The sequence below is a fragment of the Epinephelus lanceolatus genome, chromosome 23, assembly GCF_041903045.1.
Source record: "Epinephelus lanceolatus isolate andai-2023 chromosome 23, ASM4190304v1, whole genome shotgun sequence".
NCBI lineage: Eukaryota > Metazoa > Chordata > Actinopteri > Perciformes > Serranidae > Epinephelus > Epinephelus lanceolatus.
This window is the reverse complement of record NC_135756.1, coordinates 23,009,407-23,027,991: the sequence shown is the minus strand read 5'-3', so window position 1 is coordinate 23,027,991 and position 18,585 is coordinate 23,009,407. Positions and strand designations below refer to the sequence as shown.

General features: G+C 42.0%; 1 protein-coding gene across 2 annotated transcripts in view; it reads right to left on the bottom strand.

Annotated features, from left to right (window-relative positions):
- Positions 1-18,585, bottom strand: part of tbc1d22a (TBC1 domain family, member 22a) — a 196,301-nt gene that overhangs the window by 155,954 nt on the left and 21,762 nt on the right. For both annotated transcript variants that reach the window (XM_033615048.2, XM_033615049.2), the window contains exon 6: positions 2,789-2,859. In XM_033615048.2, the coding sequence (XP_033470939.1) occupies positions 2,789-2,859 (71 nt within the window). The remainder of the gene's footprint in view (positions 1-2,788; positions 2,860-18,585) is intronic.

Here is an 18,585-nt window from a genome sequence, read left to right as displayed (position 1 = left end):
AGCCAGCTTTCAGAGTGAATATTTTATACTGGGTGATCCGCTTATTTGCTCTCTTGCTGAGGGTCAGATGAAAAGATCAATACCACTGTCATGTCTGTAGGGTAAATATGCAGCTTGAGCCTGGAGGCGATGGGCTTAGTTTATCTTAACTTAGCACCTTCGTTTCTACCGGTGCAAGGTTTCCCACATTTATTTTTGGCGGCCTGCCACAATTAAAACATCTGCTGCCAAGTTTTGATTTTCTGTTTTTGGAGCTGGACTGTTCATTAGGTGCACTGTTGGAATATATATACACCTTTGGGTTATTTATTGTGTACTCTGAGAACAGACAGAGCAGCAGAATGATGAACTTAACCATTCACTGCAGTGGATCTAAGTTTGCTTTGACTCACAAACAGCTGCTCCTCTCATTCATCGATCATCCGATCAGCACTGATCAGATCAACTGATCACTTTTCAAACCCCCCATCTCAAAACAACGTAAACTGCTACAAAGGGGAAAAAGAAAGAGATCCGCTGGTGCTGCGTTCATCTCACCTTGAAAGACTCAGAATCTCTCATACGGATCATGGTTTTAGTTTATCAGGTAATTCTGGAACCAAGGGAACCACGTTCAGCAGCCTTGGGGCTCCTAAAGGGCCGGGGCAGATCTGGTCCAGCACAACCCACAACACTCATGGTTTACAATCATGTTTTTAGGGGGTGGGCATTTTGTAAAAACGCTACCACTACAGCCTTAACTATGTCAATGGTGCGGTAGGGTTTGGAACCAAAATGCCTTTCTAAATTAGCACTGAATACAAGAAGCTGAGTACCAGGTACTGGAAAGAAAAAAATGAATTTCAGCATACCATCCAAAGGGTTTTTTTTTTGGATTAAAGAGTTCTTAATGGAACTTAGTTTTTCCAGAAAACCCCTGAAGAACAATTTCTTCAAAAAAGTGTTCTTCAAAAGCAAATGGTCCTGGGTAGAACCTCAGCCCTTCTGGAAAAACCCTTTAGGAGCCCTAAAGTCTAAGGGGCAGTACCCATCTGCGTTTTTGCACCCTGAAATTCGTTGTTTTCAATGTAGACGCACGACAGGTACACTCCATGCCAGAACGACGCCAGAGCGGCACGCCCGCATTCCCGAGCACCCATTTTTGCCGAGTTCAGCTTTTGGAATGCAGCAGTGTGCACTGCATGTCACGTGGCAAGAAGCAAACAATCACAGCCGACATATATCTTTCCCTTCTTCCGTAAATATCAGTCTGTTATAAAAATGAAAACGTTGATCATTTTGGTGCAGGGCTGCCAGAGCTTTACATCTGTCCCACGGACAATAGGCCTACACACTTGCTTGTTAAGGTTGCTTAGCAACCTCAGGTGGAACCTACTATCGCGCTCTTGAAAGCTGGCAAAAGGCACAAAAGTAGTACCCAGCGCCTGACCTTGTGTTCTCCAAGCAGTTAAAGACGCAGCATGTGTACGGGCCCTAAGAGTGTAGACATTGTAAGCATGAAGAAACAGCTCGGCTAGTTCTCTCCAAAGTTCCAAAATCTGACTATCAGCACATCTTAAGCTCTAAAGCTTTCAGTTCCCCAAAATGTGCAGCGACTCCTTGTCATCCTCCAACCCACTGTCATTTATTTTTCATTTAATTGTCCCCTCATTTCTTCCTTTTTTGTTTTCTGTTCCTTTCATATTTTTGAATCTGCTTTGTTTCTTCATGCTCCTTCAGGCGGTCCATTCACACACGCCGCAGGGCAGCTGTGCTTTGCAACTGTGTTCTCTTTATACACAAACTGCATATAAGCATAGAGGTACACTCATAGAACACACTACGTTGCTACCCACACATGGATTCAAACATAATGTATAGACTCGCAAACACAGACAGACAAATATGCACAATCAAACACAAACTCCAACAAACCATTAATGGCGTGTTATCTATGGTACATTAGTTAAATCACCCTCATACAAACACACACAGGCATACACACACACACAAACAGTCAGCTTAAGAGCTGAGGTGCCCCTCCCATCCCCCCTGTACCTGGCTGTGTACACTACAGCCAATGCTTTGCAACTTCATATGCTGTTAAGAGCCCTCACTTCAGTAGAGCACCAAACAAAGCAGCCGTTAATGGTTAAAGCACCCAGTTGGTAACCTCCCACCACCAAAAAACACAAACAGGGACACACACACATGCACACACACACACACACACACCTTTAATGACATCTTTTCTGCGGCACATTAGCTATTGTGCGGTAATTAATGGGAGAGTCATGGCGTTCAAAAAGCCAGTCTTCTCTCTGCAGACTAGGAGCTGTACACCACAACAATGGCTTAATGAGTAAACACACCGCGTGTCTCATGAATAAATTATTTGTGCCTCGCAATTAATTTTCTCTATTGAAGTCTGAAAAAAAACAGGACTGCTACCAGTCTTCATAAATCAAAAAAGGGAGGGGGGTGGGAGAGGGAACATGACAGCAACTTTCTGTGCATGTGTGCCTAAGATCCTCTGTAATGTGTTTATTACTTGTGCGATAATATCTGTGTGTGTGTGTGTGTGTGTGTGTGTGTGTGAGAGAGAGCCTGTGAGTGCATTTGATGAATCTAGGTTCTCATTTGCGGGTTTATGTATGAGGCTACACAGTTTTTGTCTTTGAGCGTGTTTGTATGCACGTTATGTTTTACATAAATTCGTGTTTGTTTCAATGTGCCTGCCACCGCCTGAATGTACATTATATATGTACAGCATCTCTGTGAGTGTGTGTGTGCTGCGTGCGAAACTTACTGAAAGGAGCTTCCACGTTATCGGTCGGACCTGTCTCGGGATTCCAGACCAGCTGAGTTTCCGTAGCTCCTCTGCAAAACAAGATCACAAAAACCGGAGGGTTCATTTTAGATTCACCACAGGGACTTTCCAAATGAAGACTTTTATTTCCCTCTAGAGCTCAGCTGATTAAATGGCAGGCCGATAATATCCGAAGATATTACATTATCGCCAGTATTATTCTTCTCTCATTGCCAGGGTTTCACCAGCGACAGAGAGCATAATACATATATCTGAGCGGAGAACTTTGGGTTTTGATCTCAGATGTTAATACCGCCATCATTTTCTTCCCTTGTTTTTAACATTTTCTGATTACAAATAAAGAACGACGCAATTACAAGAGATACTGAGATGTAGGCAAAACAAAAAGATAAATATCTCATATTTTACAATTTTGCTTGCACCTGAAAAACTAATATTTTTGAAAAAAAAAAAGTGCACTATATCAAGCCTTTTTCAATTGTATGAATTTCTGTCTCTAAAAATAAAAATTGCCTTCCCACCTTCCACTATAATTAATGTGCATTTACCAGCCTCCAGCTGTGTCCAGTGCAGTGTGTGGTCCACGTTGTCTTTGTTAATTATGAGTTGATGACATGCTCAATACTAAACTTTAATAATAAGAACATTTCACCAAAATATTATTGTTCCACACGTATTCAGCCATGATGTATGCAAACCAAAATACTGAAATCATCTTTTTCTTATTCAAGCATTGCAGGTAAATATAAAGGTAAGTAGTATATATGTTGTGCTGTGGAGAGGTAGGTTTTGTGTAGGAATATGGTTATTAGAGTGAGTTACCTTAACTAAATTTTGCCAACAGGTAAGTGCAAGTATAAAATAAAAAGCAGTAATAAGCCCTGTTTCCATTGAGCAGTACAGTTCGCTTCGGTAAACTTTTTGCCGTTTCCACTGTGAAAAGTTGTGGAAGGTACCAATGGAACCATTCCGTACCATCCCCATTTTTGGGGTACCTAGCACACAGATCTGGTACAAAAAGGTGGAGCTAAAAATATATATTCTAATCCTCAATCTGAGAAAAAAAAAAAAGCATCATGGAGCACTGTTCCTGTGGGCTACAGCAACACTAAACCCCTGAGCTTGCCCCAGAAGGACTAAATGAACCCGCTATTTTTAAATATCCCATGGACTCTCACTGCAACCTGTTTTATTTTGTTCTGATAATGTCTACATGCAGCCTCGTTCTGTGGACAATAAACGAGGTGCAGACCGATAAAGGAAGAAATATGGTGGGTGCTGGACAGAGCAGTGAGTGACAACAACCCAGCCCACATAAAAGAGTACTGTTTGTGGTGGAAACACTTAGAAGACCAAGGGTTGAGGTCTCACGTCTGAAGGGTTACTTTTGGTTCCGAAGGTACCATACCGAAAGTGTTTGGTGGAAACAAGACTTTTGTTCCATAGGTAGGTTTAAAGATTCTGTAAAGTAAGAAATGTGGACTTAAACTCAAAATAGCTTGACTAAATTGGACAAAAAGGAATTAGATGGATCAGTTAAATCAGACTTTTAAGGACTAATATGTATAACATGAAATTGAAGACATTTTACAGACTTTTTAAGGACCTGCAGACACCCTGCTTACCATAGCACAAAATCAACCCAATAAAAATCATTTTCAAACTATTACTGAATAAGCAAGTCATTCTTGGACATTATTCAGTCAATCAATCCACCAACCAGCCGCCCAACCAACCAACCAACCAACCATTTCCTCACTGTCCAGACTTCCCTTACTGTCTCTCTTTCACTTCAAAGAAATTATCTGATGGGTTAGAAGTGGATTATTAACTAGATTCTCTCTGGGCCAGTTGGGAGATCCGGCAGGCTATAATGTAAAATAAATCTGATGGAGAGGTGCAAATTGAACTTTTAAATTGGCAGAGAGTAGTTCCCTTTGGGTTCATGAAGACCTAGAAAATATAGCCCACTGCGAGGTGCTACACAGACATCCAGCCCATATCCATCTTTCTCTAACACACACACATTGACAGGAAGAGACGGTGGGTGGGTCTAGGGCTCAACAGGATCTTGTGGTATTTAGTAAGCTGCGTTTTCTATTTCATCCTGTTTTTAGTGAATCAAACATGATAAGTCGATCACAATAAAGATGTGGAATGTAATCCCCCTCCAGCAAAAAGAGATCATGTTCATGTAAAGAGCTAAAGCTGTTGTTTGCAGCAGTGTTTCTGTAACAGTTTTTGCTCAGGGCTCAAATCTGACCTTATTCATGCCATGGTGTCTCCACCCTTTCCACTAGAAAACACATTACTTACCAATCTGACTAGCCCTGACCCACACTGGGCTTCCTTTGGGGCTATGATGTAATAGTCAATTCCTTTTGGATAATCCATGACTCATTTTCTTCACATCATATATTCTTCACCCAAATAAATGTTTCCTAGAGGGAAGTGAAATCACTGAGTGACCTCGTCGACCAGGACGAGGCAGTTTAGGATATTCAAGATATATGGCTGTGCGCTTTCCAGCAGTATTTCTTAAGGAGCAGCAGGATCCTGGATGAGTTCTCGCTAACATTAACTCATCCATTATTCACAGATAGGTCTCCCTCTGCCCGAGCCCTGCAAGTCTACAAACCCCCCATTAGCATTCAACAAGACAAGTTGCCACAGCTAAACTGAGGCAAACATAAAAACGCAGTGGAAATCTCTTCACTTGTAATTGCACTGCCACTGTTTTACCTGCATTCCCAGAGTGAAGGGTGGAGGGGAAATTGATTTCCGTGCAAATGAAATGGCACTGCCTTAATATACTTTTCTGAGTAAGAAAGAAAAAAAAGGAAACAACTGTACCTAATGAATAAGCCAAATTCTTCCTCGACTCTTATTCAAGGCACAGGCTGGAAATTGATAAGCCCTTCGCACAGAGTGAACGGTATTGATTAGTGCTGCCAAATGACTCTGCCTTGCCTGTTCTTCAAGGCAAATGCAATGGAGAGTCAGAGACAGATAGCAGAATAGGAAATAGCAATCAGCTAAACAGCAATGGGCTAAGTCCATTGGCTAAATTGAGTGAAACGCATTAGAGCTTGTTCAGCTGATGGGAGAAGCTATTTATTCACTATAGTTCCTGTGCATCTTCCACTTAAAATTTCTCCCTTACCTTGTCCCCAGTGACTTTAATTATATAGAAATTCAATACAGTGATCTAGTGCACAGCACGGCTCTGTTGGTTCGGATGGAGTCAGAGCCCCACAGTATGGGAAGGTTTCGATTACCCCAAGGTTACCTGTGAAGCTGCCAGTCGCATTTAAAAAAAAACACAGATGAAAAACTCTCTCAGACACGACGCAGACCATAAAAGTTGCAGAGCAAAGGTGCCGCAGGAATTCCACAGATTCTCCCTGTGTCTATTTGCTCCTTTACCTCCATCTCCTCAGGAGTACAACAAGTGGAAGGCAATGTGTGAAAGTGTGTGAATACTGCTACTGAGTTATGTTGTGTACAGACAGAGGAAAAGCTACTGTCTGTTAAAAGCTTCTGCCTTCCCCTGAATCGGTAGCTTTCAAGCGTAGTTAGCACTGTGCTTGTAATGTACATGCTGATATTCAATTTGATACTTCTATTTGCCTAGGTTTTCCATGACTGGCACCATGAGGCACTTACAGGAGAGCTACAGCATTTTTACATATCAACGTCTGTATGCAGATCTTGGGGAGAACTACTGCATGTGAACAAAAGTTATATCAAGCTTTTTGTGGCTTCAGATGGAGCTGTGTGAAATCTAATAAACTACCTAAAGTAACGACGCTAGTGTGAGTATCAGCTAGGGCTAAAGAGTATGAGCTAAAGTATGAAAATGATAAAAATCTGGGGTGTGGAGTTAGAAATAAATGAGGCTCCCAGACCTCTGTAGCTCGCTGCATATGCTGAGTTCCATTAACCCAGGAAGTCTAAAGTAGGAGCTGGGAATTACGTCACACCTGAGTTGACCACATTCCAGATGGAAAACCAAGATGATAGCAATACCAGTTGTAGCCAGGTTAGCCATTGTTAGCAATACCAGTTGATAACAATGCATCAGACTATATTTTGCGCATACAAACACCTTTATGTCCACATATAAAGGTTCAATAGTATTGTGTGTCCAACTGTTTAAGTGAGACACAAAACAGACAGAACTTCTAATAAACAGTATATTGCTACAGATTCCATAACAGCCATCTTGGATTTTGCGGTCAGTGTTGGTGAGGTCCCCCAACTTTTAAAGTCAGAAATCTGACATCAGGAGGAGTTCCACTTGAAATTTCCAATTGGGAACTTGGAAATCCCAACTTTCGAGTGCAAATTAAATGCACCATTATCTCTGCTTGAGGCTAGCTGCTTGAGGCTTCATTAGTCAGTGGCCTCAGTTGCACTGTGGTTAATGTAGGCAACAGATTTTGGCAAGAAAAAAGAGCACTAGAAATTCAAGAAAATACCTCTTTATCAATGTTGATCATTTTAAAACTTTACATAACATCTGACAACAATACAGGAGATGGAGCACTTATAAATGATTTCAGCTACTTTTCTGTTTAATCTGAGAAAAAAAAAACTCTATGAAGCAATACCTGATGTAACTGAAGAGATATAATACAGTATTGATGCCAGCATGGGCAAAACTGATGGCACTCTGGTCCTGTCCCTCTGCTGAAATCAATTTAAGTCCCAGTACGGTTTGTTAGAGCACATCCTTTTTTTGCAGGCTCATGAAAGAGTATTTCGGGAGCTGTGGCAATTGATTGCCACCACTGCATGTAAAAGCACCAAGGAGGTCATAATTTTTATTCCCAGTCAAAAGTCAATCAGAACGAGCTTCTGATTTCGACCTTTAAAATCCAAAGCAGGATCAGCACTTCTCCCAGTATTTGTCAGTCTGACAAAGAAAAAAACGCAACGCTTCAAAGACAACACAGCGTTATCTTAGCGATAAGACAAGACACCGTGGCCATTACTGGAGTTGAGATGCCAAAGAAACAACAGTACAGGAAAATCCCCCTGCCTCCCTAAAGTCACCGATGTGGCAACATGTTGTATTCCTGGTGAGTTATGCAAACAACAAATGTGTTCTTGACAGAAAAACTACAGTTTGTAGGGTATGCTACATGCAGGTACCATAGGACTCCTCAGGAAACAAGCTGGCATCATAATCAAATATGACTGGGAAAAGAACATTGGCACAGGCAACTCTTCCATCCTGGCACCACCAGGATCTGGGGGCTTTTTGCAGGTGAGAAAACTTGAGCTGTTGTTGTAAAGTTCCCTTCCTCCATCTAGTTTCTCTTCTTTTTGTTTGGGGGTTTAACAGTTTGTTTCCAACTGACTGGTAAAATAACTAATTGTTACGGCATTTTAAATAAATTATTTAAATCTGACCATATAGCCCTTTGTTTGGTACATTACTGCACTGTCGCCTCACAGCAAGAGGGTTCCTGGTTCAATCCCAGGAGGGAGCCCTTCTGTGTGGAGTTTGCATGTTCTCCCTGTGTCAATGTGGGTTTTCTCTGGGTACTCCAGCTTCCTCCCACAATCCAAAGACATGCAGGTTAATTGGTGACTCTAAATTGCCTGTAGATGTGAGTGTGAATGGTTGTCTGTCTCTATGTGTCAGCCCTGCCATAGTCTGGTGACCTGTCCGAGATGAGCCCTGCCTCTTGCCCAGTGTCAGCGGGGTAGGCTCCAGCCCCCCTGCAACCCTCAAGAGGATAAGCGGTTATGAAAATGGATGGATGGATGGATGGATGGACAAGTAGCTAGTTACTGTCAGCAAATAGTTTGTTGGGCACAGTGAAACAGAGATCTGTGGGGACATGAGACCCTAAAAAAGAGGGTGGATCATGGGGAGTACCACCAGTTGGTCCAGGAGCTTCCCCCATTCAACCTGCTATCAATTGTCGGGGCAGTTTCTCCTCCATTATTTACCAACTGTAAACTTGTAGTGACCATGACAGAAGGCCCGCCTCTCAAATTATCTGATAGGATAATGGGGAAAAAAATGTGACAAAAAAAGAGATGATGTGGGGTGTTCTTCCGCTCTGAGTTAAAGTTTGTTCAACTCAAGGAATTCAAAGTGCTCCGACAAAAATGCCAGGCCTATAGAGTGCAGAAACATGAGGCACATTGCAACACAAAAAATGCGATAAAAACGCTTCATTCTCATCAAAAACAATTACAAAAAACACCTCCATCTGGTAAAATGCTTTCTGTGTGGTAGGGGCCTTATGGTGGCGTAGTCATCAGTGTTGGGGGAAAAAAAAAAAGTTTAAATCAAAAATCAATTGTGACCTTAACATCGAAAGTCAAACTGAATCATGGATTTGGAAAATCGTGACACCCCTACCAAGCACATGTGCATACACTTTTCAAATTTGCATCAACTTTCACAGCTCCCCATCACAATACTGCCACATGAATTTTTACATCTTTGAATCTCTTTTGCAAGAGCCTGTGTGTGTATTTTTGTACTCTGTATGCACCATTGCTTGCAATTATGCCTTTTTCACATGCAGAGTGGGAGAGCCACTGTGAAGTTATGCAGAAGCCCCTTACAACAAAGTCCAAGACTTTAAGGGTGAAATTGTTATCCTGCATGCACCTCTACATTCATTATGCTCCTAACAGCTAGTCAGGGGTGTCTCTCCTCTTGCCTTGCACCTTTTGAACCTTCATTTGCACTGTCGGACAAAGAAATGAGTCCATGAATCTTGTGGGCTCAGGCTTAATTAAACTATGTTATATTTCCCCCAACTGGCATTAATCTCACAATGGGGGGTTACAGAGAGGAGGGGTGAAAGGACGGAAGGCACGAGTTAGCTAATGGTCTTTACCATCCTGACGCTGCAGTGATCTCCACAAAGCCCCGTCCCCTTTGGTGGAACACTTTGTATTGCAGGGAGGGCTGGTAGAAGAGGGAACGTCCACACTGATGAGGCGTGTTTGTGTGTGGGTTTATTGTAGAAGTGTGCAAGGGGCAAATATTTACTTGGCACAACAAGCAAATGTACCAGGAAGACCCATACATCATATACAGAAAAGCGCACACACAGCCTCTACTCGCTGTCTTCCAAACACTCTCCAGCAGAGAGATGGACCACTGCAGAATCTAAATCAGTTAGCCCAATGTGAGCCCAGATGCCTTTTAGACCCAGGTAGTACTGATGCACTGCGCTGGTACAGTACATAAAAGGACAGTGGTCAGTTCTAGTAGAAAATATTTTTCCAGTTTCACACATTTCAATTAGTCCTGGGCTAAAATGCTGCTTTAAGAGGAGATCTGCATAAATATGTAATCCATAATCCATCTGTGAAATAGTCTCTTTATTCTAATGCAAATACACTCTCATAGGAAGCGTGTCTATAGCCCTATTTCCTAAATGGCTACTATAAAGCTATACTTATCTCAGCTCCAATTCCAGAGAAATAATTTCTGAGGTATAAAACTCCATTCCCCACAGTGGGCAGAGACGGAGAGGGCAACACGAGCATAGTTGACGTACAGGCTAAATTGCAGATGTCGTTTCATTAGTGTGAGGCCAGCTCATCTCTCAGAAAGCATATCTGACTCTCTGGGGCATCTCTTGTGCATTATGAATGAGACAGCCGAGCCCTCGCTCCGCTGGAATAAATTAAAGGCATTTCGTGACATTTTGAAAATTAATCTGTTGTTTTTTCACTCAACGGGCACTTGTCACAATGTGGGTGAAAAAAGTTTCTGCGACTGTCCCAGAGGCGACGAGGGACTAGCCGTCTCCGTCAGTTTCGGTGAGCGAAGTTAACAATGCAAACAAGCCCTTTCTGGATGACATATTTGTCACTCCCCTCTATACATAGTAATCTCAGCCAAAAAAACTACTAACTGAAGCTGTAAAGACATTCCTTTAACAGGTCTCTACAGAAACAATGCAGAGGCATTAAAACTCAAACTCAATTTACAGCCAATTCACCCCACAGGCAATCATTTCAAAGTATACATATAAAAGTGCAAGCGGGGGCAAGTGAAAACACAAATTCCCTTTTGGGACCAATAAAATATCACATTATTATATACATGCCTTAGAATTAGTGTGATCAGTATTGTGGGTGTTTATCATGCTGGCAGGCGCAGACCTTAGGGGATTGGTCTGGGGAGATGGTCTCAACCCTGGAGGAAGCTAGATTCCTCACTGGCATGAAAAACACCTGTAACATCAGCAATGAACACCTCAAGGGCAACTGCTTCCATGCTTTCCTCTGTGTGTCGACTGTATTCCATTATGCATGAACTTACAGGGGTGCACTTTGTCTTGGCTGGAGTTAAGCTGGGGACCACAGGGGGTGATTAGGACTCCATGTACCTTCTGTTGAACACCCCACAACAGCTGCTCTGATGTGGGACCCTCAGAGGTAATGAACGCTCAATGACTCTTGAAACATTCAGAGGGCAAAATATAACTAAATATCATGTTTGTATTGCATTTTAACGTATCTGACCAGGCAAGATAACCAGCAGTGTTATAAAGCAGCAGATCGAGAGTAGTTGCAAAGCGAGGGAAGGTCACATCAAATGAGCACAAAGTGTTTCCCAGCGCTGTCGCTCATGTGCCTCTGCTAGCAGCGGCTCGAGCGAGGCAGGTGGGATTGGGTGCCTCGTTAAAGGCCACCTCAACTGTACTGTACATGCTGAGGGAGGCGAGAATGTGTCTTATTCACCTCTCTGGCCCAGATTCTCTTAGCCTATATGGGGATTTCAACCACTTTCATGTGGGTCACAGGATCATTTCTTTAATAGCTTGGCTATGTAACACATTTTTACAGGTAGAGGGCCTTCTGTTCCAGAGGTAAGAAAACTTCAATCAAAATCCCATTGACATTTGTAATAAGGTAAATGATGACTCCTTGGGTGAACCCTTGTCTACAGCAAGTTCAGACCATAGACTGTAAAAAAAAACACCCACTGGCCTGTAGACTCTGAAGACTTGAATCTTGAAAATTTTGAGCCAGAGATGACTATATTTTTCAGTGAGGGGTTAACGCTGTGTCCCCAACCTTAATTATGCCTAATTTTAAGCCTTACTAAAATTTAAACAGGTGAGTTATGAAAAAAATTCACTCTCGTACAGTTGTCATGAGAGTGGAAATTAGCAACAGAGACCAAAACTGGTTTTGTACCAGGCTGTAAACATGTTTATTTCTGCTGTGAAGTTGGGTATTTTAACCTGGGGATCAACGGGGATTGACTTGCTTCTGGAGCCAGCCTCAAGTGGCCATTAGAGGAACTGCAGTTTTTGGCACTTCTGTATTGGCTTCATTTCTCAGCCCCAGAGGTTACCACCCAGTTCAGACACCATGTTTTTAATAACAAAAGGACAGAGAGGAATGAACAGTGTATATGTTCTTTATGCAGCAGATAATTTCTTTTAAAAAAGACTTCAAAATGAAAGAAGAAAATGTACATAATAATATCCCAAAGTCAAAAGTGCTGTATTTAACTTGCAGGTTTTACTGGATCAACACTTCAAAGCCAACGGTATTCAATTTATTATCACACATGACAAAGAAAGGTATCAAATTCTTATATTTGAGAGGTGAATGTTAAAAAAAACAATGAATTGATTATTAAAATGTGGTTAATTGATCGACGAATCGCTGCAGCTCTATTATGCAGGTGTGAGTAGTAATGCATTTCAAGTGAACCTTTCAAAACTGGACATCTAAAACCTAAAAAAAAAAAACTAACCTAAAACAAGAAGCAGCTTCCAGCGACAATCCCTGACCACATCTGGCCATTTCCATAACAAATTTAGAAAAGACGACAGCTACATGATGAAGCCCTTGTTGTACTTCCCATAAGATACTGAGATCTATGCTTTTAAAAACTCAAGAAAATGCAAATTCAGTGAAGTTTTACATACTGCAGGAGTTAGCTGGCCAACATTAGCTATGCCAATTTTTAATGTTAATATTTAGTGTTATGATAAGGGAGAGGGGGTAAAGAGGAGGAGAAGGAGAGAGTGAGAGATTGTTCATATCTCAGTTATATTGGCTGTCCTGTTCTACTTCATTATAGAAGGTTTTATCAACAAGTGCTGTTTTCCATTATTTTGCAACGGCCCGCACACCCTAAAAATACTAAAATGGAAAGTTACTTGCACTTGGAGTTATGTATTAATGTGTTTTTTAATGGGAATATTTGTACTTTCACTGTAGTATACATTTTCAGTACTCTTGCAGTACCCACCACTGCTTTCATGGATATGAGCATGACATCAGGAATTTGTCTCTCTGTTGGGGCTGGATCTAAGGATTCATTAAGAACTGAATTTAGGTTCTACTGTTCATTATACACAACAGTTAAGTGCTACCATTAGACTCATGTAGGCATTCATAAAGGACTAGTTGCTTCCAGAATGGACTGAAACAATAGAGCTCTAGGAGCTTAACTGGCCGAGTGAGAGCTCTTACTATAAGCAACCGAGCAATATGAGGCAGTTGTGTGATAGTGTGTTCCTGCACTTCTTCCACGTCTGCCCGTCTACTTGCCTGTCAGTCAGTCTACCTGCCAGTGTGCACGGTTCTGTATGAAGGCCAGTAAGAAGAATAGAAGACAGCGAGAAGCGCTGTCAGTCAGTGCTGGCTGAGCAGGGAGCTGATGGGAGCAGAAGGGAAGACGGTTGGCGGGCCGGAGCCATGCACTATTCAGGCATCATTCAGACGGAGCGCGACCACTGGGGCAAAACACCACAAGGTTCTCTGCAACACACGTGCACACACAGGTATGTGAATACCGCACACACCTGCCAAAACTGGGGTTTGTACTCTGCAACAGGAGCTACCTCAGCAAATCCAAATTTGGGACTGTAGCACCACTATCAGTCGTTATTATTATCATTATTATTATCTCTTGCTTTAAGTAGAGCAAGAAAGTGTATGCTTCACAAACACTATTATTATATGTGCCACCTGTGTGATAGCCATGAGAAGTCTTGCTATGGTAAAAGGTAGGTAAATACCATCCATTCTTCTCTTGTCGCAGGCGTTGTCTCTGTGTCATCTGAAGCTATTTTGCCAGTGAGGTCAGAAAAACAATACAATCAGGACAGACACCTTTATCATGCAGTGTATTAAAAAGTTAAGCTCCCCTCCTATAAACCTTGAATGCTGTGAGAGAGTCCTGAACGGTCTAACTCATCTAGAGGACAAAGTGATGGCGCCAGGGAGCAGACGGCTCGTAAACTAATGGGACTCTTGTAAAAAGATACTCCCCCCTGGATTATACCTGCTCAGGAGGCCTGATGGATGGCCCAGATGGCTGGGAGAGGACACCGAGCATAGATGAGTGTACAGGTGTGAGAGTGTGTGTGTGTGTGTGTGTGTGTGTGTGTGTGTGTGTGTGTTCAGTGTGCTATAACTCAGATTTGTATAGGCAATTCCCCGAGGCTTACCTTGCCGTTAACTGATTCACATGAAACAGGTTCCAAAATATCTGACCTGGTGACTTTTTTTTTTTTTTAATTAACGTTTTATGAGGGAATATGTAGACACTGTAAATTTCAGTTATGTTACTTTTCCAGGTGATTGTTATATTGGGACGAACACATTTCCACATTTCAGCTAAAAAAAAAATCCTAACTCATTAATATGCTAAATGAAATCACTGCAGATTCAAAGGATAATGAGCTACCACAGTGCAACCGGTAGTTGTGGAATTCAGGGAAAATAGTACACACACACACACACACACACACACATAAATATCCTGTCCACCTGCCACTCAACCAGCAGTGTTTCTATAGAAAATAACACATGTAGAACTTGTTTTTTTCCTTGTCTATAAAAGACTTATGTTATCCTCAACACTTGAACAGCTTAACCAATTAGTCAGTCGACAAAAAAATGACTCACCAGCAATGTTGATAACCTTTAAGTAATGTTTTAAACAAAAACAGACTTCCTCCAAACTGTCAAATGTTAGTATTTCCTGTTTTTCTTTTGTAAACTGAATATCTTTCGGTGTTGGGCTTTTGGCCCAAAAAAAACAAGTAGTCTGACACTTTGGACATTTTAATTTTAGAAACTTAATGATTAAGTGAGAAACAAATCAATGTATTGAAGCTGTAGTTGGTAACTTTTTATGAAAATAACTTGGGTCTAATTTGCAGAAACTGTCACAACATTCCCAGAGTCCTACATGAAGCAAATAATAATTAAAAAAAAATAAACATCTTCCTCTGCCTCCTCATAGTGTTTCTAATGGCATTTACAAGAATCCACCACACATGAATGGTACCAACCAATCAGAGCTCAAGAGTCTCTCACACAGCTGTCGAAAAGCCAGGCAGCCTGCCCCCAAGCGGGTCACGGTGACATCTCACTGACCACAGCCAGCCAAACCCCAAGGACCCTGCTTTTCCCCTCAAATAAGCCATGTGTGTTACGAGACTCTACTCCCTCCTGCATCCTGCCCCACACCAAACCAAGCCAAGCCAAGTTAAGCCAGCCCATGACTGTCATAAAGGGGTGAAACTGTCACACAAGGCAGCGCTGATAATATATGAATCAAGATTTTGCTACTGCACTGCCTATTTCCCGCCACAGTTGGTTTCAGAAACCTATTTTAGTGTACCGTTTAGCTGTAAAATGACAAAGTGTCATTCAGTGTCTCAGAGGATGATGGTGAATCAGCCTCTGAGACGCCATCATCCACAGTTTAAGGGATGAATACTTAGGAACACTTGATCAGCACACAAAACTGTGTCTCTACTAGGGTTGGGACTCGTTAGGATTTTAACTATTCCGATTCCTTACCGATTCCTTCTTAACGGTCCGATTACTTACCAATTCCTCTTACCGATTCCTACATTATATTCATTATACTTGCTATACTTAAACAAGTATATAATAAAAACAAATGCAATCATACAAATACAAACACTAGTGCACAGTACAATTAGATGAAAATACACATTTGTGTGTGGTGTGTATTTCAGATTTAGAGCTTGTATCATCTCCCTGAGAATATATAACAACAAAAAGTGATTCTCTGATTTCTACAGTAATACTGTCACCTCAAATTAACCACAGCAATGTAATAAAAAATACTTATATGCATTCATGCTTGGACACTGTTATTTACGTAACAACACCTGAACAGAACACACTCATACATTGGCTGTTTGTTTCTACCGCTCCCCTCTCTGGAAGCCTCGGACCTTCCGCCTTGATTAAACGCTGAAAATAAAATAAAAGAGGGAGACAGGTTTTTCCTATTTTATCTTATTTTGTTATATTTCTCCCTCTCCCCGAGCTGGAAGCGGACCTCCCGCTGCCCGCTCCCGTCTCAAACACGGAGGTCTCCCTCTCCGCTGAGCACCTACGGCGCACGCCCGGCCTGTTAAATAGCCTGTAACCGTAACAACTGTGTGACACAAACTCAGTGCTTTAGTCATTAAATAATGTCGGGCTCGGTCGGGTTCAGACAGAAATATGCGGCCCGTGCCGCACTCTAATGGAAATGCACGTGACGTGTTTTTTTTTACAATCTAGGAACCGTTTGCAGGAACCGTTATTCCAAATGTGATGGAACCGGTTCCAGAACCGGAACTTTGGACCCGGTTCCAAAAAAGAAGCAGATCCGGATCCCAACCCTAATCAGCACACAAAACTGTATCTCTACATGTTGTCACTAACCATCAAGCCCAACTCATGTGTACATTCGAATCCTAGAATGGATCTCGGCATGTTCACACTTAAACTGATGACATCACAGTACAACAGAGAGACACATGACCTGATGATTCTGATGATAGCAATTGGACAACCGTTTGAGTGACGTCAGCACCATCATTCAACAGCTGGCCAAAGCATTCAAGGCGCTGAAAAGCATCGGAGTGATCCACACAGATTTCAAATTGGACAACATCATGCTGGTGGATCAACGGACACGACCATTCCAAGTCAAGCTCATAGACTTTGGCTTGGCCATACAAAGTTCCAAAGCCAAGCAGGGCAAGATGCTACAAAACCGTTACTTCAGAGCTCCAGAAATTATTTTGGGCCTTCCATTCTCTGAGGCCATTGACATGTGGTCATTGGGTATTATGACGGCTTTCTTTGTCCATGGTCAATTACTATTCCCAGGAAGAACCGACTATGAAGTACTGCAGTACAATAATAGATTCCTGGGTCAGCCAGCAGACCATCTTCTAAATAATGGACATAAGACAAAGTGTTATTTCACCAGGACTGAGTCCAACAGCTGGAGGCTCAAGACACAAGAGGAGTATTATGGACCATGCAATTCCAGGAGTCCCTTAAACTTATTATGTCACTCTCTGGATGATCTGAAACACATGCACCTGGAGCCGAACAACTCAGCAGAGGCTGTGGAGCGAGCGCAGTATATTGATCTCCTGAAGGCCATGCTGAAACTGGATGGGACTGAGAGGATCTCTCCCACTGAGGTCCTCACTCATCCATTCATTGCTAGTGGCCACCACAGCTCCTATTCCAGGACTCCCATGGAAAAACCAAGACATAGAACCACCAGCATCAATCCAGACCGCCACCATCCAGCATTATCTCCTCAAGTCCTTCCATCAGGTGTGGTCCTGGTACAGCCTGCTGCAGCTAAAAATGCGCTGCAGACGGAAGATGAGGACAGTTCAGTCAGTTTGCAGGGTGAGCCGCAGAAGACATCCTCAGTGGACAATGACAAGACATCCTTGAAAGATGACACCTTGACCCAAAATAAGACGAAGAAGAAGAACTGTGTGCGGCATTTCTTCTCTTGAATGAGGAAATCATTCTGCTGCAGCATCACCATCACCATCAAAAGGATATAGAAGGTAAGGAGTGAAGTTCTGTGAAAGGTTTTTTCAGGGATGCACGACATTGGATTTTTTGTCAATATGCTGATATATATCAACACATCTGGCCGATAACTGATGGCTGATAACTGACCGATGACGTGTCGATATCATCGTGCATCCCTGTGTTTTTTTAGCATGATTCACTGGAGTTGTGCTGTAGAAAAACTATCACAGATCTTCTGAGGGCAGCACGGTGGCTCAGTGGTTAGCCTCTGTGGCCTCACAGCAGGACCTCCTGGCCCTCTTCCTGTCTGTGAGGTGAGCATGTTTTCCCTGTGGCTGCGCGGGTTTTCACCGGGTACTCCGGTTTCCTCCCGCACTTCAAACACATGCAAATCAGGTGAATTGGACAAAATAAATTTCATTTTAATTAAGTAATACCACTCAAAATAAATAAATAAATAAACGATTAAAAATAATACAAGGAGGAGAAAGAGCATCATTTCGTTTTTATAGATTATCTGTCTCGTCTGTCTTATATATTTATATTATTATATATTTTACTGTCTTGCATTTGGTTGTTTTCGGGTCCTTTGGTACAGTAACAGAAATCATATCTTGGAGTTTGGTATAAACCATTGTATCTATCTGAGCTTTCCATGAGCTTAACAGCTTAACTTCACTGGTTATTGGATCAATCAGTGGGGATATAAAAAAGAATTGTTCCTTGTTTTTAGCCTGAAGGAAAGAAAAGAAAGCCTGTGACACAGAGCTGTATTATTAATCATGTTTAAATTTATAGTACCATTTAGGTAGACTTAACAGAACTGATAAAGAAAAAGAAACCTCTGGCTATGTCTTGCCAGGTTGTCATATAGAGACATTGTACTTTTCTCAAATCACTGTATACAAATAATGAATGACAGGATTAAACTGACACTGTCGGAC